The sequence below is a fragment of the Scyliorhinus torazame genome, chromosome 8, assembly GCF_047496885.1.
Source record: "Scyliorhinus torazame isolate Kashiwa2021f chromosome 8, sScyTor2.1, whole genome shotgun sequence".
In the NCBI taxonomy this organism is placed as follows: domain Eukaryota; kingdom Metazoa; phylum Chordata; class Chondrichthyes; order Carcharhiniformes; family Scyliorhinidae; genus Scyliorhinus; species Scyliorhinus torazame.
The window spans coordinates 206,745,651-206,765,927 of NC_092714.1; the positions used below are offsets into that span (position 1 = coordinate 206,745,651).

Genomic DNA, 20,277 nt, shown 5'->3' on the forward strand with positions numbered 1-20,277 from the left:
TAGCTCTCAACAAGTAGTCCCTTAGCACCCAAACTACTAACAAAAAGAGGTAATTTGAAATGAAAGCAGTCCCACAAAACCAAATTGAGAGCCAGATTGGCTGCCATATTTTCCTTGCATTTACAACCATGGCAACTGATATAAAAGGCTTTTTTTAAGCTGGTTTGAGATGGTCATGCTTCGTAATTGAAGCAGGTCGTTTTAACCTACATTATGTTTCCCTCATTTAAAAAAATGTTTTTTCCGATTCAAATTTAGAAAGTTCTAGCACTCATCGCTTTGCGAAGAATTGCTGGACGTGCTGTCTCTTAGACCTGATATTAAATCAAGATTTCCTTTACCAGCTCGGGTAAATGTAAGAGATCGCATATCACTATTCAGAGTAGAGCAGGGAGTTTTTATTATTTCATTTTGGGATGAGGGTGCTGCTGGCAAGGTCATCATTTCCTGACCATCCTAATTGCTCTTGCATTTGGTAGTGTGGTACAGCCTTCTTGAATTGCAGCAGTTACTGAGGTGAAGGTGCTCCTGTTGGGCAGGGAGGTTCAGGATTCTGACCCAGTTGTGATGAACGAAGTTCAGTGTATATATCACAGAATCACTGCAGTGCAGAAAGAAGGCCATTCGGCTGATCAAGTCTACACCGACCCTTCAAATGAGCACTCCCCCACCCTATCTCTGTGACTCCATAATCTCACCAAACCTGCACATCTCTGGGCACTAAGGGGCAATTTATCATGGCCAATCCACATACCCCATACATCTTTGGACTGTGGGAGGAAACCAAAGCACCTGGAGGAAACCCACGCAGACACGGGGAGAACGTCACAACTCCACGCAGACCGTGACCAAAGGCCGAATTGAACCTGGTCTCTGCTGCTGTGAGGCAGCAGTGCTAACCACTGTGCCGCCCAAATGGGAGACACAAAGACTGTTAATGTAATAATTTAACTCTTAATAATGGATTTTCACGTCAGGATGGTGTGTGACTTAGGCAGTTGGTGATGCTCTCATGCACCTGCTGCCCTTGTCTTAATAGATGATAGAAGTTGCCAGTGTGGGAGATATTGTCAAAGAAGCCTTGGTGAGTTGTTGCAGTGCATCTTGTAGGTTATTCCTAATTTGTTTGTTTATATGATACACACTGCAGCCTTGACCTGCTTGTAGTGGAGGGGGTGAATGCTTAAGGTGATGGATAGGGTGCCAATCAGCCTGGCTTCTTACCTGGATGGTGTCAAGCTTCTTGAATATTGTGAGAGCTACACTCCTCCGGAGCGGCCCAGTGGCACAATAGTTAGCGCCAATGGGCCACTGTCAGTGTGGAGTTTGCACATTCTCCCCTTGTCTGCGTGAGTCTCGTCCCCACAATCCAAAGATGTGCAGATTAGGTGGATTGACCACACTAAATTGCCCCTTAAATGGAAAAAATAGAAATAGCACTTAGAATTTATTTTAAAAAGAGCTACGCTCCTCCGGGCAAGTTGGGAGTATTCCATCACACTTCTGGCTTGTGGCTTGTAGATGGTGGACAAGCTTTGGGTGTCAAGAGGTGAGTAGTCAGCCCTTGGTCTGCCCTTGTAGCCATAATATTTATGTGGCTGGCCCAGTGAAGTTCCTGGTAATCGATGATCTTCAGGATGTTGATTGGGGTGATCCGACTTTCTTAATGCCAGTGAATGTCAAGAAGATGTGGTTAAACTTTGAGAGGAAGTGAATGATTTTTTTTCTTGTGCACTGGCCCACATCCCCCCCTGATGTGTTGGGTGTTCTGGATCACAAACAGGTCACCAACACTTGAAGTGGTCAACTCTATTTTATTATAAGGTTAACTATATTAACATACTTAAACTGTGGATACATGCAATACCAGCTTTAACTGTTGACCCTTGCCTGGTCCTAACAAGGTGATGCACTCAGCACATGGTGAATGTCTGTGTTGCAGGCTGTGAGCTCTGTGCTCCGAGCTGGCTGCTACTAGAATGAGCGGGAACTCTCCTGTCCCCTGTCTTTATAGTGCGTGTGCTCTCACTGGTGATTGGCTGCGGTGTTGTGTATGCTGATTGGTCCCACTGCATGGCCATCAGTGTGTGTGTGTGTCTGCACCATGATATACTGGTGTATATTATGACACCCCCCTCAACTAACACCACAAAATAAATTAGCCATTCATTTGCCCTTTGTTTTCAATTGGCTTGTATATGCCCATCTAATGGCCTAGATGTTGCTGTGCAAGTAGCAGTAAGTCTGTTAGCACTTGCCATTATTCCTGGGTAAAAGTTGTCATGATATCCATATAAACATATCATGGTGCAATCACACACACACACTGATGGACAGGTAGACGGACCAATCAACACACACACAACATCAGAGCCAATTACCAGTGAGAGCACACGCACTATAAAACAGGGAACACCACAGTTCCCGTTCATTCTACCAGGAGATAGCTCAGAGCACAGAGCTCACAGCGTGCCACTCAGACATACACCATGTGCTGAGTGCCTCTCTAAGATAGTGCGAGGGCTGGGTCCACAGGTTAACTGGTGAAGTACGAACCACAGCCAGAAGTTAACAGTAGTTATTGTACAGATTAATAAAACAGAGTTGTACCATCTACAACCGTGTTGGTTCGTTTGTATATCGGAACACCCAACACGACAAAAGTGACAACAACAACTTCTACATCAACACATGCGCATTTAAACGTGGAAATCTTAAAGTTGCTATCGTCCTCTAGTTGTATTGCTGCAACCTTCGCTGATGGAATCGGCAAAGAAATAAATGTCATGGCACAAACATTGGAAATTATCTGCTGTTACTTTAAAAAGGGCTGAAAAAGATAGGGCTTCAATCAGGAGTAACTGACTTTTTAAATTCTGTATGAAGTGATAATTACTACTGAAGAACCCATGTAGCCCTGAGAAAACTAATCTGATAGGTGTGCAGTATCGTTCCATCAGAAGAAAATTCATGCGGAATACCTGTTGGGGAGAAATAAATATTTTCTGGTTTTGCTCTTTTATTTGCATGTCTCAATCTTTCTTTCTTTTGTTTCCGTACGATGATTTAAATGTAATCTACTTTTCCTTTCTTATTTCCTGCTCTGCTGTCTGCATGTGACAGCGAGGATTCTCCATGAGGCTGACATCAGAAGAGTAGAAATTTTGGCTGACACACTCTCTAAAAGTATTTGGGCAACTGCACAGGAGGTGGAACAGCAAAAACCTTTCCTTCGCCTCTCATAATAAAATCCAGGTCACGGGGGCAGCACGGTGGGGCAGTGGTTAGCACTGCTGTCTCACAGCACCAATGACCCAGGTTCGATTCCGGCCCCCGGGTCACTGTCCGTGTGGAGTTTGCACATTCTCCCCATGTCTGCTTGGGTCTCACCCACACAACCCAAAAAGATGTGCAGAGTAGGTGAACTGGCCACACTAAATTGCCCCTTAATTGGGAAAAAAAGAATTGGGTACTCTAAATTTTTTTTAAAAAATAAATAAATAAATACAATCCAGGCCATTAGTAATGATTGCCCTTGAGAATTAATCCATGCTTTGAGGCATTCTGAGGACATGTAAATAAATACATTATGCACACAATTTGATGGGAAAGTATCTGCATTCAATTTGACATGATAATGGTCAGTCAAAATGCACCCAAAATTTGTACTATATGGCAGGGAAGCTACTGAAAGACTTGAGCAGTTTGCCTGTCTCTTATACCCCCCCTTATACCTCCTCTTACTTGCTGCCCACCGTTACTTGCTCCTGCAGTACTTGTGCTCTTGTGCATCGCTCAATGAACCCTTGTTAGATTATCTTATCCTCCCACCCCACCAAATGGATTCAGCACGGATGCTGCTTACTGTGGGAAGGAGATGTGTTGTGAGATGTTGGCACCTGGGATATCATTATAATCTACCTGTTGGTCCTTGGGGGTTGATGCACGATCAATTAAACTTGAAGACGAGGTTGTATCATAACTGAAGGCTTTAATAGACTAGATCTGTTGCCCAGCAGCTTCGGTACAGAATGAGGGCTGCTGGGACGGCATCTGTTCTTATACCCCGCCTGTCAGGGCGGAGCCACATACCAAACATCCAATGGCAAGCTGCTAGGCTTACCCAATGCTCTACAGCCTCTCGGGTACCGCAATACCTGATACTACCACAGGGGTTTCCCTATAAAAGAGCTGAACTGATACTGGATGCAAGACACTCTTTCAAAAAGAGCTTGCATAGCTAAAAATACATGGTAGTGTCTTTAAAATTTTGCATGCGAGTGGGGTGAGTAAGTAAAACAAGGTGACTGCTGGCTGGGCCTGTACAGCAGTCAGGTGCATGCAAGCACCTGTGACTCTCCATGCACAAAATTACTGTTCATTGTCAGGAGGAGTTGCTTGGCAATGGAAGGTCTGCTCAATAAGGTGAGAGAGGAAAGATCGGAGGAAATACGTGATCTCTTGCAGGTCTGGGAGCAGTGATGTACAAGAAGACACGTAATAAAAGGCACAGAATGTCCAGAGAAGGAGGATTCATATCTTGAACATTAGCATTCTCTCAACTTGTAAAGCAAAATTCTGTTTTTACAAACAAAGCTGTTAATGAATTGCAGAAGAGCTATTTGTACAATTGATGTTAATTCTATTTTTACAGTTTCCAACCGGTTGTCCGAATTTGGTTTTGAACAAGGGTATCAGACGTATGTACCCAGTACGAGTAGTGCGGGTCAAGTTTCTAATCTATCCCTGGGACCCACCAGACCAACTCCAAAAAAATCTAAATCCACTTCAGCAACACAAAAGAAACTAACATGCTGCTATCCAGGTATGTATAGAACCCTTTAAGTGGTTAATCATCTTCAAGAGCTCTTGTAATACTCAGGACTAGATTTTAATCTTGTATAATTCCAGTTCTGATTATTATCTGTGGATAAAATAGCGTGAGTTAACTGAAAACTTGATTTTGATGCTGGCTGTGTGGCTAAAGCAGTCATCTTGGTGAAAATAATGTCAAGAGGCCAGGAATCCTGTGGCAAGTAACTCAACTCCTGGCAACCCAAAGCCTGTCCACCACCTCCAAGTCAGGAGTGGAATGGAATACTCTCCACTTGCCTGGATGATTGCAGCTCCAACAACACTCAAGGAGCCTGACACCATCGAGGACAAAGCAGCCCGCTTGATTGATTGATATCCCACCCACAAACAGTCATTCCCTCCACCACCAACAAACTATGGCAGCAGTGTGCACCATCTACAAGATGCACTGTAGGAACTCACCAAGCTTCCTTAGAAAGCATTTTCAAGCTCATGATGACCTGAAAGACAAAGACAGCAGACGTATGGGAACATCACCACCTGGAGGTTCTCCTCCAAGCAATTCACTATCTTGACTTGGAAATATATCCATGATGTGGAGATGCCGGCGTTGGACTGGGGTGAGCACAGTAAGAAGTCTTGCAACACCAGGTTAAAGTCCAACAGGTTTATATCAAACGCTAGCTTTCGGAGCACTGCTCCTTCCTCAGGTGAATGAAGAGGTATGTTCCAGAAACATATATGTAGACAAATTCAAAGATGCAAGACAATGCTTAGAATGCGGGAATTTGCAGTTAATTAAGTGTTTACAGATCCAGAGATAGGGGTTATCCCAGGTTAAAGAGGTGTGAATTGTCTCAAGCCAGGACAGTTGGTAGGATTTCGCAAGCCCAGGCCAGATGGTGGGGGGTGAATGTAATGCGACATGAATCCCAGGTCCCGGTTGAAGCCGCACTCAGGTGTGCGGAACTTGCCTATAAGTTTCTGCTCGGCGATTCTGCGTTGTCGCGTGTCCTGAAGGCCGCCTTGGAGAACGCTTACCCGGAGATCAGAGGCTGAATGCCCTCGACTGCTGAAGTGTTCCCCGACTGGAAGGGAACATTCCTGCCTGGTGATTGTCGCACGATGTCCATTCATTTGTTGTCGCAGCGTCTGCATGGTCTCGCCAATGTACCCGCTTCGGAACATCCTTTCGTGCAGCATATGAGGTAGACAACGTTGGCACGAGTCGCACGAGTATGTACCACGAACCTGGTGGGTGGTGTTCTCACGTGTAATGGTGGTATCCATGTCGATGATCTGGCACATCTTGCAGAGATTGCCATGGCAGGGTTGTGCGGTGTCGTGGTCGCTGTTCTGAAGGCTGGGTGGTTTGCTGCAAACAATGGTTTGTTTGAGGTTGCGTGGTTGTTTGAAGGCAAGTTGTGGGGATGACCTTGGCAAGATGTTCATCTTCATCGATGACGTGTTGAAGACTGCGAAGAAGATGTTGGAGTTTCTCCCCTCCGGGAAAGTACTGGATGACGAAGGGTACTCTGTCGGTTGTGTCCCGTGTTTGTCTTCTGAGGAGGTCGGTGTGTTTTTTTGTTGTGGCGCGTTGGAACTGTCGATCGATGAGTTGAGCGCCATATCCCGTTCGTACGAGGGCATCTTTCAGCATCTGTAGATGTCTGTTACGCTCCCCCTCGTCTGAGCAGATCCTTTGTATACGGAGGGCTTGTCCATAGGGGATGGCTTCTTTTATGTGTTTAGGGTGGAAGCTGGAGAAGTGGAGCATCGTGAGGTTATCCGTGGGCTTGCAGTAAAGCGAACTGCTGAGGTGACCGTCCTTGATGGAGATGAGTGTGTCCAAGAATGCAACTGAATTTGGAGAGTAGTCCATGGTGAGTCTGATGGTGGGATGGAACTTATTGATGTAATCGTGTAGTCGTTTCAGTGATTCTTCGCCGTGGGTCCAAAGGAAAAAAAATGTCATCGATGTATCTGGTGTATAACGTCGGCTGAAGGTCCTGTGCGGTGAGGCGGTCTTGTTCAAACTTGAAGATGTTCGCATATTGAGGTGCGAATTTGGTCCCCATGGCTGTTCCGTGCGTCTGGATGAAGAACTTGTTGTCGAAGATGAAGATGTTATGATCCAGAATGAAGCGGATGAGTTGCAGAATTGCGTCTTGAGATTGGCAGTTGTCGGTGTTGAGTACTGAGGCTGTTGCAGCAATGCCGTCATCATGGGGATGCTGGTGTAGAGTGCTGAGACGTCCATTGTGATAAGGAATGTTCCTGGTTCAACTGGTCCGGGGTGCTGAGTTTCTGTAGGAAGTCCGTCGTGTCGCGACAGAAGCTGGTCGTACCTTGTACGATGGGTTTCAAGGTGCCCTCGATGTAGCCAGAGAGGTTCTCACACAGGGTCCTATTGCCCGAAACGATTAAGTAAACACTTAATTAACTGCAAATGCTCGCATTCTAGCATTGTCTTGCATTTTTGAATTTGTCTATATATATGTCACTGTCTGTGCGGAGTCTGCACATTCTCCCCGTGTGTGCGTGGGTTTCCTCCGGGTGCTCCAGTTTCCTCCCACAGTCCAAAGATGTGCAGGTTAGGTGGATTGGTCATGCTAACTTGCCCTTAGTGTCCAAAAAGGATAGGTGGGGTTACGGGGGTAGGTTGGAGGTGTGAGCTTGGGGTAGGAAGTTCTTTCCAAGGGCTGGTGCAGACTCGATGGGCTGAATGGCCTCCTTCTGCACTGTAAATTCTATGAAATGAAATCTATAGAAAGACAGCAGAGTAAACAAGCACTGTATAAAATATCATTGATTGTGGTCATCTTTGCAGGTTAATGCAGGTGTTATTCGGGCCCTCAAATTTCGATTGTCCATCTGCTTGAAGTATCATAAGAAACAGGAACTGGAATAGGCAATTTGGCCCCTCCAGCCTGCTCTACCATTTAAGCTGATCTTCTACCTAAACTCCACCTTCCTGCACTATCCTCATCTTCCCTCATTCCATTAGTACACAAAAATCTATCGGCCTCTGCTGTCTTGAATATATTTAATGACTGTGCATCCACAGCTCTTTGGGCTAGAGAATTCCAAAGATTCACAACTCAGGAGTAAAGACATTTGACCTGATCTCAGCTCTAAATGGCTGACTATTCTGAGACTGTGATGCCTCCCCACCCCATGCTTTTTCTATACTCTGAAGCAATGAGAAACATTTTCTCAGTATCTGTCAAACACATTTAAAGGATTTCATGTTTCAATTGGATTGTCACTCATTTTTTAAACTCCAGGAAATATATGCTTAGCCTGCTCAATCTCATAGAACAATACTCTCATCCCAGGAACCAGCCTAATGGACCTTTGTTGCACTCCCTTGAGAACAAGCATATCCTTCCTTAGGCAAAGTGTCCAAAGCTGCACCCCTTGCTCCAGGAGAAGGCCAAATCAATGCCCTGTATAATTGTAGTGAGACAACTTTACTTTTTTTACACTAATCCCTTTGTAACAAAAGCTAACATATCATCTAATTTCCTAATTACCTCCTGTATCTGAATGTTAACTTTCTGTGATTTATGAACAAGGGCACCCACGTTTCTCTGATTGCAAACATTTCCCAGTCTCTCACCATACAAAAAATATTTGGCTTTTTATTTACCAAAATGGATAACTTCACACTTTGCCATATTGTATTCCATCTGCCCTGTTCTTGTCCACTCACTCAACCTGTCCATATCCCTCTTCATCCTCTCTTTGGAATCAGGGTGCTTGGCCCTTTAACTGAAGCTACTGCAAGGCAGTTTCCCACTTGTTTTTTCTCTTGGGTAAACAACGCTGACACTGCATTGATATTTACTTTCTGGATTTGGAATCCAGGTATCAAATACAACCACTTGGGCTTTATGAAGTCAGGTTTGGGCTAAATTGCCGTCATTGCTGCATTCGAGGGAGCTCTGTGCTCCTGGGCGATAGAAGAGGTAATGCTGTTCAAAATAGTGCTACGGCGAACAATTTCGGACAAGTTTTTTTTATGGTGAAGCTCTGTAACAACCAATTCTTGTCATTGGAATTCGATATAGTTTGGAATTTGCGGAGAATGACAGCCTTGGCCATTGAATGAATTTCTGCACAGCTTCCGCATTGCATTAGGCTGTCTGATGTAACCATCAATACTCGAGGCATAATTCACAAATAGTTACTTTTTGCTGCTTCTGAAGGCACGGCTTCATGTTGAGGTGATTTCCACAAGCATTAGCACATGCACCTTCCCACATGGTCATTCTTTTTATGCGAGCAGGTGATTTTACTGTAGGATCCTATCCTCGACTGTTGTCTGCAGGTGCTCTCTCTGGGGTAGGTGGGTGACTGACAGGGGTCTGGCACAAGCCAGCAATCAAAAAACCAGAGCATTGACTAACATTTTTTATTCTGCTCTCCATTGCCTTGGGACACTGAGGCCTGCTGTCTTCTCCCTGTTGCTGACTGGGCTGAGATTGGCTGACTTGGCCTGATCATAAATGAAACACCAGGGACAGTTCCAGCCAGCGGGAAGGACTGGAAAATCCTGGTCTGTAGAGCTTAGAACCACACCAAACAAGCCTTAGCTGCCAAATCCTCAGGAGAGTCTGACAGGATTGTTTCATGTGATGTAAAAAAGCTGTACACCCGACAAAAATACTATCTTATTTATTTTCTTTGGCACTAGGTTGTGCATTCAAAACATCCCATGGAAATAAAGATTTAGATCGACATTTAAGAACTCATACAGGTAAGACCAATCTGTAGTAGCACTACTACCTAAATGCCATCAAATTTAAATACTTTTTGTGATTTTCTTTTCAAGCCTACTCCAACCGGTAAGTAAGCAAAACCTGGGTTTTATTATCAACTTTAAATTTGAGGCTGTATACAGAGGGAAAATGGGAAGACATTTCAAAGTTCAAGTTGAGTGTTGATTCTGCCAATACTTGCCTTTCCAAATAAAAACTAGAAATCTTTCTTCTTGCAATACCTGCATTTCTGTACACTCGAGCAGTGTTGTGGCCCCTCCCTGTCCTTCTTGCAGATGTTGACTCCGGTTTGGAAGCCAGCTCATAAGCTCTGTCAGCCCTTGCTGACCTTTGCTAATGCTTGACCTGAGACTGATTATTTCTAGGTTGTTCAGCTACTGGGGGCTATCGTGACTGAGCCCAGTTCTGTCCTCCCTTAGCATCCACCTACTTTCATTATGCAAAAGATGCCACTGAACCTCAGTCAGGGTTGAGCACCCATGCTGACTGTCAGATCCCTAGATCAGGAGCACTGAGGTTGATTGGAGGACTCTTACTTACATACAGATAGAATGAGCAAGCTAAACGCTTGTCTAGAAATCAAACTGGGGGTCTTAGGTTTAAATGACCCAGAAACCTTATGCCTTTTCCATCTGTTAATCACGGAGTCAAATTTCCTGGTTTTAACTGCAACGCTTTTTCTAACAGTGGGGATTTTTAACAAATGGCATTATATGCCTTAGTCCATTGTTATTTTTATCAGTCATCTGAGAGTGGGAATAGGTTATCACAAGTGAGGTGGTTTGCAATGGGATACATATATGATTTTCCATGTGAAATTTTGATGCAAGTGCCCCTACATTGTCCAGCAAAGTTCTGTCCCTTCGAATGTCCAAGGAAGCCGGTCTGCATGTGAATTTGCGGTAATAAAGGGGAAATTTGAACATGTTCTGTTTGTACTTGCTCTACTCAGCCCTGATGGAGTGGCTGTTTTAACTATTCCATCATTTTTCTTTTGCTTATTTCCTCATTTTCGCACCTCTTAACTTGAACCATTGCATTCTTATCATGCATATTTTCTGAATCAGTAATCAGTTACTACAGCCAAAGTGAAAATAGTGTTGAGGAATAGTTCACCAGTGCCCTGAAGCTCCCATTGTGCATTGATTGTTTCAAACTGTGCCCTTAGCCTGAGTAGTTAATTAGCGGTCATAAATATCATCACTTCTGACTTGATTCTAATAGTTAACTGAATGTTTACCTCTCCCCCAAGTGAAACGATTTTGCTGCAATTCAAGTAGCGCACATTTATAGAAGAAAATGCTCATTCAGGAAAGACCAATAGTGCAGTCCATCAGCACAGGCCCATGTTATTTTTCGGGGTGTTCATACTGTGTTTAAACTGTGCTCTTTTGTAGGTGAGAAACCCTTCAAATGTGACATTTGCAACAAGAGGTTCAGTCGTCTGGATAAGCTGAAGATGCATAATCGTTCGCATACTGGAGAGAAGCCACATAAATGCCAACACTGTAACTATGCAGCAGCAGACAGCAGCAGCCTGAAGAAGCACCTCAGGATCCATTCTGATGAGCGTCCGTTTAAATGTCAGATATGCCCTTATGCTAGTCACAGCTCTAGCCAGCTCATTATTCATCTCCGTTCTCACACTGGTAAGACTCCTTACTCAAGGTGCAGTCCAGATTGAAACGGCATGTCTATAGAGGTTGTTATGAATTGAATGAAGATACAGGAAACTAGCTTGTTGCAGTAACTTAGTTGCACAGTGATTCAAATCTGCACGTCGAACTTCGTCACATCCTAACACTTCAGAACATTCATCAAATACATACAATGAGTTTTTCTCGTTTTTAGAAAGGTGCACAACCTGAGAGAAACTAATGCCCTAATAACCCAGCTGAGTTACATTTATTGGTTTCACTTGGATGCAGGTGAGACTAAAAGGTTAGACCAGAAGAACGTCCTCAATCTGTTCATAGATCATAGAATTTACAGTGCAGAAGGAGGTCATAGAGTTTACAGTGACCATTCTGGTCACCATTCTGAAGATGGCGCCGGAGCTCTCACCAACAGATCCACTTTTTACTTAACTTACAATCGTTCTAATCTTTTAAAATTTCCTTATTATGTATTTTCTTTTCTTCCCATGTACTTAATGATCTGTTGAGCTGCTCGCAGAAAAATAATTTTCACTGTGCCTCGGTACACGTGACAATAAACAAATCCAATCCAACAGTGCAGAAGGAGGTCATAGAATTTATAGTGCAGAAGGAGGCCATTCGGCCCATCAATTAATCAAGAAGTTCAGAAGCATCTGCTTCTGATGGTTCAGAGCCATGGTCACAAACTCATTTTACATGGAGGGCCTGATGCAGTCTCCAGACATCTGCCACATTCAGCAAAAGTTATTAAAATAGAAATAAAGATAAGCCATATTGTTACTCATACTGCTACTCATGGTGCAAGCCAGATTGAAATGCGTACAAAAAGAAGTTGTTTTGAATTGAATGAAGGTACGGTAAAGCAGTTACATTTATGTTTTAGGTTTTATTTCCTTCCTCTGTTCACACCTCTTAACTTGAACCATTGCATTAACATTTGGACAAATTGATTGAGCTGAGGCTATTTTGAGGCTCGACCCTTTTCTGCATTTTTAGCTCATGACCATCGATAAATCGGCAGCTTTGAAAAGTCTCCTTTGCTTGCTGTAAAACCCAAGCTTTTTCAGTCTTTTCTCAGACTCCTGATAGTGGAGGTCAAGCTCTTTCCATGGCAATCAGAACTGGATGCAGTGGTCAAAGTGTAGTCTGACTTGAGCACAAAGATGGCTCATTTAAAAAAAAAATTAAAGTACCCAATTTTTTTTCCCAATTAAGGGGCAATTTAGCGTGGCCAATCCACGTATCCTGCCCATCTTTGCGTTATGGGGGTGAGACCCACACAAACACAGGAAGAATTTGCAAACTCCACACAGACAGTGAACCAGGGCTGGGATCAAACACGGGTCCTTGGCGCAATGAGGCAGCAGTGCAAACCACTGTGCCACCGTGCTGCCCATAACGGTTCATTTTTAACTCTTTTGACTTGCGTTTTGCCATTTTGATTAGTGTTTCGTCATCTTATTAACTTTATTGATTAACTTTATTGATTGCTGCTATGCATTGATTGATCGTGTTTATCGTTGGGTGTGTAAAGGTTCAATGTTCATCGTCAAATATTTCAACACCAATCCCAGTAAATTATATGTCACTTTCCTTTTTCCTTTAATGTGTTATGTTTTCATTTTACTACATTAAATTTCATACATCACTTGTTGCATTCACCCGCATACTTTTGTACAAGAGCTGGAATTTCTGAGCTGTCTTCTGGTACCACTGTTTCTGCTAGTTTGGTATTTTCTGTACATCTAACCATTTTCTACTGAATTTCTGTTTGAAGGTGGTTTATAAAAATTACAACCCACAATGGTTGCAGTACTGAGTCTCGAGACAAATTACTCTTTTTATTTCCTGCACCTTGACATAACTCCTTCAACATGTACTTATCATTTCCTCAGCTTCAACCAGGGTTTCCACTGAATACTTCAAGTGGCCCTCATTTAAGCGGCCGGCGCTCCTGTCAGAAGCAAGTAGGATCATTGTAATTTAGTGCAAGTTGGGCGTGATGACATATTCATATTCCACTATCATTTTGCTGCAATCAACCAAGTAGCTCACTGATTGTTCCAACTGCCCACGACTCAGCAGGACGCAATCTGAACCAGTATTCTGGAGCCAATAGAAAATCATTTATTTGGCACTTTGTGGGCAGCAAGATGACCAGAATTGCTCTCGCTGCACGTCACTATTAATATTTCTCCTTTAAATAATGAAAGCACGACGTGACCAGTAGATCCCGGGTGAAGCCTCCCACGGGCTTCGCAACAGCCACACCGTCTCGTAGGATCTACCCAAGTCCTGCGAGGCGTCGGGATCAGGAACCCGCCCGCAATGGACAGGACCAAGCTGCTCTTGTGTAAGTAAGCCTTAAACCTACTTTAGGCCTACTTACCTGGTATCTACGGTCTCCCGGGATCCAACGGCCTTCTCAGCCAGGTGCCGTTCAGTACTGGTCCACATCCGTGGGATTACCCAGGCCATCAGAAGCCCCTGGGGGTGGCCAGGGATAGTGCAGGGTGGCCCCCTGGCCTTCCCCCTGGAATGTGGGCACCTTGGTACTGGCATCCTGGCACTACCACGGTGCCCAGGTGGCACTACCAAGCCGGCAGGAGCACTGCCAGGGCGACACTGCCAAGGGTCAAGGCCTGACGAGGGCCATGCCCTTGAAAGCAGGGTGGAGGGAGGGTATGAAGGATGGGGGGGGGGGGTGCAGGGCAGATAAGAAGGGGCCTCTGGGTGGTTGGGGGGAGGGGAGTGACTGGAGTCCTGGAAGGTGTAGGGAGGCCTGAAGAAGAGTGGGCCCCCAGGGTCCATGTGTGGGCAAAACCGGTGAGAAACTCGCCAGGGCCCAAAAAAAGTGGCGAACTTAACTCCCAGCAAACCCCACCACAAATGACACTTCGAAGACTTTCCGTTAAATCATGCCCATGCTCTTTTGCTTCCTTTTTCAGGTTATTTCTTTCCTCCTTTTCATGAGACTACTTTCTTGTTTTCTACATTTTCTCCAGCTCCTGCAATGCCTCATTTAAAATTCTCATCCTTATGTTCAAATCCCTCTGAGGGCTCACTCCTCCCTACCTCTGTAACCTGCTCCAGTCCTACAACAAACCTCTGCACTCTTCAGATTCTGCCATGCTGCACAGCCCTCATTTTCATCATCCCACCATTGGTAGCTTTGCCTTCAGCTGCCTAGGCCCCAAGTTCTGGAATTCCATCCTTAAAACTCCCCACTTCTCTGCACCCCCACTTTTCCTTTAAGACATTCCGTGAAACCTGCACCTTTGACTACGTTTTTGGTCGTTAACCTATTCCTATTCATGACTTTAAATGTGGACTGCGGGCAGCACGATGGTGCAATGGTTAGCACTGCTGTCTCACGGCGCTGAGGTCCCAGGTTCGATCCCGGCTCTGGGTCACTGTCTGTGTGGAGTTTGCACATTCTCTCCATGTTTGCGTTGGTGGATTAGCCATGCTAAATTGCCCCTTAATTAGAAAAAATGAATTGGGTACTCTAAATTTATTTCTTTTTAAATGTGGACTACATTCTTATTTTTTATTCATTCATAGCATGTAGGCTTCACTGTCTAGGCCAGTAGTTGTTGCCCATTCCATACTTCTCTTGAGAAGGCGGTGGTGAGCCGTCTTCTTGAACCGCTGCAGTTCACATGGTGTAGGTACACCCACTATGCTGTTAGGGAACAAGTTCCAGGACTTTGACCCAGCAACAGTAAAGGAATAATGATGCATTTATTAGTCAGGATGGTGAGTGACCTGGAGGGGAACTTCCAGGTGTTGGTGTTCCCATGTGTTTGCTGCTCTTGTCCTTCTAAATGGTAGCGGTCGTGGTTTTGGAAGGTGCAATCTAGGAAGGAGCCTTGGTGAGTTCCTACAGTGCACCTTGTAGATGATACACCCAGCTGCTATTGTGCATTCATGGTGTGAGGAGTGAATATTGCAGATGGGGTGCCAAACAAGCAGGCTGCATTGTCCTGGATGGTGTCAAGCTTCTTGAGTGTTGTTGGAGCTGCACTCGTCCAGGTAAGTGGAAAGTATTCCATCACACTCCTGAATTGTGCCTTGTAGATGGTGGATAGGTTCTGGGGAGTCAGGCGGTGAGCTACTCACCACAGGATTCATAGCCTCTGATCTGCTCTTATAGCCACAGTATATATGTGGCTATTCCAGTTCTGTTTCTGGTCAGTTGTAACCCCAGGATGTTGCTCTCATTCCTTGCACTAGTAATTTCACAATCCTTTGATTTGTTTGATTAAGGAGGTACACCTTTGGTTGCCCTGTTCAGTTTGGTCTCAGATTCCCGTTATATCTTACTGTCGTATTATCAGCTTGCATTTTCAGTGACTTAGTGGGAAAAGGTGCACTGAAGGTGGACTGAGCTGAATAGCGCAGGAGAAATCCGAAATGGCAGATGTTGTTAGATGCCTATCAGCTGTAAAAGCTCCCTCATTATTCCCTTGCTGAAATGGAGTTATCCTTGAACTCAATATATCTCTTTAAGGCTATAAAATTTAAATTAAGTAAATACAGCTTAAGGTCAGTCAGAGTTTGTTGGTTTGATGAGGGTAGTTTATAGGTTGGAAGGTGCTTAGAAATGTCTGCCTTCAGTTGTTTAATGTGGAATTTATCAATTTTAAGAATTATTTTATCACTTTGAAGTGAATGCATGAAAGGCAAACTCAAATTTGTTGTACAGATATGAATAACCGCAGTTCCATAAAGAGGTGAGTTACAAATCAAGTGTCATATAAAAACTGGAATGAATTCAGTATAACGTGACACCTAGTTGCTAGGGTCCCAGTTCCTAATTTCTCTCAAATGACAACACTTGTTGTTGAAGCTCAAATGAGAATTAATAGGTTGAGGGACTGCGTACAATGCTGTGCTACAGCAAAGTGACATTACCTCCAGGAGGCCAAGGCAAAGAAAGAATGCAAAAGCATAAGAAGCTCCTGAGGGTTAAGTTTTCCCTGTGCATTAATGCACACACCTGAGTATCTTGGGGATTGAAATGTTCGGAGTTACCATTAATTCACCGGATTTGTCATTAATTAATTTTTGCCCATGGGTTGAATTGAGTAATGAGTTCTATATTGCACTTTAACACACAAACCTTGTTTTGCTTGTTAAAGAGCAATAAACAAGAAACTTGCAAATTCATGCAGGATTCACTTTGTTCCCATATAATTTCTCACATTGAAAACTGTTTCATTTGAGGTGATAGGCCACTGGTGAACCATCAGGGATGGACTTTCTCAAAGGAGAAGCTTTTTAGTGGACTTTGCAACAACAGCATCACATAAAGTCTGCCAGTGCTCAAGACGTATGAGGAGCCAGAGGGGCAATAACAAGATTAGATCATGATTGGAAATGCTCAAGGACCAAGACCCTTCCTATTACATGATGGAGCACAAGTATTTGCATTGTTTTCCCTACCTGGACCTGATCAAGGAACAACCTATCACTGAGTGTCTTTAAGACAGAGATAGATAGGTTCTCGATTAATACGGGGATCAGGGGTTATGGGGAAGAGACAGGAGAATGGGGATGAGAAAATATCAGCCACAATTGAATGGCGGAGCAGACTCGATGGGCCGAGTGGCCTAATTCTGCTCCTATGTCATATGGTCTTATCAAGAAGCTGGGCTTTGTCACACCTGTATCAGGGCTTAGGAGTAACTGGAGGACAATGTCTGTGAATGCAAAATAGCTGTAATACTGCACTTCCTTACATAGCCTCTGATCATGCAGAGCATTAATTAAACAAATTGCAGTTTGCCAGTGCATCACAAATGAACAGAATTCATTAGAATGCCTTGTACATCAGATAACATGCCACATGAGTTAAAGACCAAATTTGGTCGGTTATTTTGCAAATTTGATCCGTTGTGTTGCATTCTATGATGTGTTGGGTGCTTTGGATCCGTGGAACACATACAGGCTACCAACACTTAAAATAGAACAACACTATTTTATTAAGCTAGAAACTGTTGAACATACTTTCACTGTGGGTGAACACGATGTTAGATTAAACTAAAGACCTATGCCGATCCTAACCAGTCTATGCACTCAGCACATGGTGAAGATCTGTGCTGTAAGCTCTGTCCTTCTGAGAGGCTGCATCCCGAATGAGCGGGAGAACTGATGCCCTCTGTCTTTATAGTGAGTGTGCTCTAACTGGTGATTGGCTGCAGTGTTGTGTGTGTTGATTGGTCTTGCTGTGTGTCCATCAGTGTGTTTATCTGCACCATGATATACTGGTGTATATTATGACATTCTACACATACAAGATGCCATGTGTGGAGATGCAGGCAGTATCCTTGCCTTTTATCGACAAAGGCTGTTGTTTTTTCCTGATGTAAGGATGGTTTCTGGGAGATTTGAGCTATCTGCTGCATAATATGGCTGATCATATTTTTACTGAACCACCATATTCCATAAGAAAGAGCATAAAACAAAGCACGTTTGGAAGGAAAAAATATAACATCAGATCCTTGCCTTGTTAAAAGATTCCTAGTGTTTTGACCATTCTGGAGAGAGCTAGTTGAAAATGTTACACAGTGCTGTCATTGAAAGGCAGACACATACTTGATACAAACAATCTGCAGCAAGGTTCCCCACTACTTGTACCTACATGAAGTCCCTGCACCATGCCAGCTAGTGACCTTATCAGGCATTTTGCTTTTCCTGAGAGCTACATCTGGCCTTTCCCCTGCTTTGTTTTGAACAGACAACTGAGTGTTGCTCTCCAATTATTATCCAGTGAATAATTTGTTTCTTACATTAAGAGTTTGCAGCAGTACTTGGTCATGCTCAGTATATGCTTGTATCACTCTAAAAAGTCCATTTATTGCAAGCATCCTTGTGTTTTGTGAGCTAATGATTAGTGTTACTTTTAATGCATTATTCCATGCCATGACCTATTGTTACGACACCCGGGGCTAGTGTGTGGCCAATTCCAACCCCACTTGACCCAGAGTCGCAATACAATTGAAATTAACAATTAATTCTTAGAAAATACCCACAGTCTTTAGTCTTTGGCTGCCAAATAACTACAGTCACCAGGTCTGTAAATTTAAACACAAATAATTTTTAAAAATAAATTTAGAGGACCCAATTATTATTTTCCAATTAAGGGGCAATTTAGCATGGCCAATCCACCTAACCTGCACATCTTTGGGTTGTGGGGGTGAAACCCACGCAGATATGGGGAGAATGTGCAAACTCCACACGGACAGTGACCCAGGGCCGGGATTCGAACCCGGGTCCTCAGTGCCGCAGTCCCAGTGCTAACCACTGTGTCACATGTCGCCCCAAACACACACAATTTTTATTAACAACAATGACTATGAGTAAATAAGCAACAAATGCAACTGGTTAACTATTATCTAATTCCTGATCCTCTTTTAATTCGCCCCACCCTCTACACACACAAGACAGACAAAACAGAGGGGAAAGAGGGGTGTAAAGAGAAAAATAATACGCAGGAAAAAAAAGGATAAAAGTCCTTTTTAGATGGATGTCTTCCAGTACACCTTTCTTCAATCTAGATTTTTGCTTTCAGTCTGCAATGGTTTCATAAAATTCTAAGAAAGCAGCAGATAGGCGGCATTTCTGGAGGAAGATAGAGAGAGACAGCAGCTCACAGCTCTCTGCGACAAGGACCCAACTGATCCTTCCTGGGTTTTTTGAAAAACATCTCACATGGGTAGGGTCTAATCACCGCCTGTCGCAGGGCATAATATGACCTTTGGCCAATTCATTGGCCACCAGCCAACCAATCGAACCAAATCCTTCCGATCTCTTGGGTGCCATGAAAGTCTGAGCTCTGCTGGTGAAAAGCTTTATCGCCAAATAGCACAGTGTAGTATTTTGCAACTTTTGAGTTCCTCACTTCCTCTGCTCGATTTAAAGGATCAAAATAATAATGGAAAGGTAAAAGAAATGGGATATATGGGAATCAACAGGAAGGGCCCTTACAATATTGAAAGTCAACATACCAAGCATTCCTGTGAGATGTCCTGATAGAATTGCAACTTGGGCTGGACGTATTCCTGGAGACATTGGAAGAAGTGACGCCATGGAAAACCAGAGTAAACGGGCAGATTTTTCATTCACCCTGCCATCTCATCCCACTTCCCATGGCTGCTTTTCAAGATACCGTTTTTTTGACATTTATTCCAGTATTTGTTTTCCCCTTCTCTCCCCTGCAGCAGTTACCTCAGGGTCTTCAAAATGTTGTAGATCTGGCTTCCAAAGTTCGAAGGAAACAAATAAAACAACACTCTGCTGACTAAGTTAATAATGCATCAAGTTTGGCAACAGCTGCAACTGATGTGATGCTGAACTGTCTCAGTCTTCAGACTGCCCTCCTAGTTCAGCGATATGAATCATTTAACTAGCGCCTTTAACTGGCAGCTGGAGTTCAGCATGGGTACAGAAAGCTCTGTCTGTCTATCTCACCTCTGACAGATCTAGTCGAACTGAGAGGTGTTTGAAATATTGATATTTAACTGTTTTAATCTCACACCCATACTTCCAATACATTCTGCCAGAACACCCTAACAACATTTGCTGAACCCGTAAGTGTTCGGTGCACAAAGCGAGTCTGCAGCGCAACAGCAGCTCCGAACTGCGATTCCGCCCTGTTGACCTGGCCTGGGTCTGTCTCTATTGGTGAGCCTGCTGGCTGCTGCTGTGCAAGCTTGAATATTGGTCATGTTTACCGATCTGAGATTTGCCAAACCCCGGGTGAGGTGAGTTTAGTCATTTTAGAAATATGTGTCTTTTCGAAGATAATATGGGAAACAATTCTATCAATTTGGATCCCTGTTCGGTGGTGCTGAGGACCCCGATTCGATCCCGGCCCTGGGCCACTGTCCATGTGGAGTTTGCACATTCCCCCCGTGCCTGCGTGGGTCTCACCCCACGGTAGCACAAGTGTCCCGGGTTCGATTCCCTGCTGGGTCACTGTCTGTGCAGAGTCAGCATGTTCTCCCCATGTCTGC

General features: G+C 44.0%; 1 protein-coding gene across 1 annotated transcript in view; it reads left to right on the forward strand.

Annotated features, from left to right (window-relative positions):
* zfp64 (zinc finger protein 64 homolog (mouse)) overlaps positions 1-20,277 on the forward strand; it is a 109,461-nt gene that overhangs the window by 72,720 nt on the left and 16,464 nt on the right. The window contains exons 3-5 of the mRNA XM_072514708.1: positions 4,655-4,825; positions 9,515-9,577; positions 10,997-11,248. Of these exons, the coding sequence (XP_072370809.1) occupies positions 4,655-4,825; positions 9,515-9,577; positions 10,997-11,248 (486 nt within the window). The remainder of the gene's footprint in view (positions 1-4,654; positions 4,826-9,514; positions 9,578-10,996; positions 11,249-20,277) is intronic.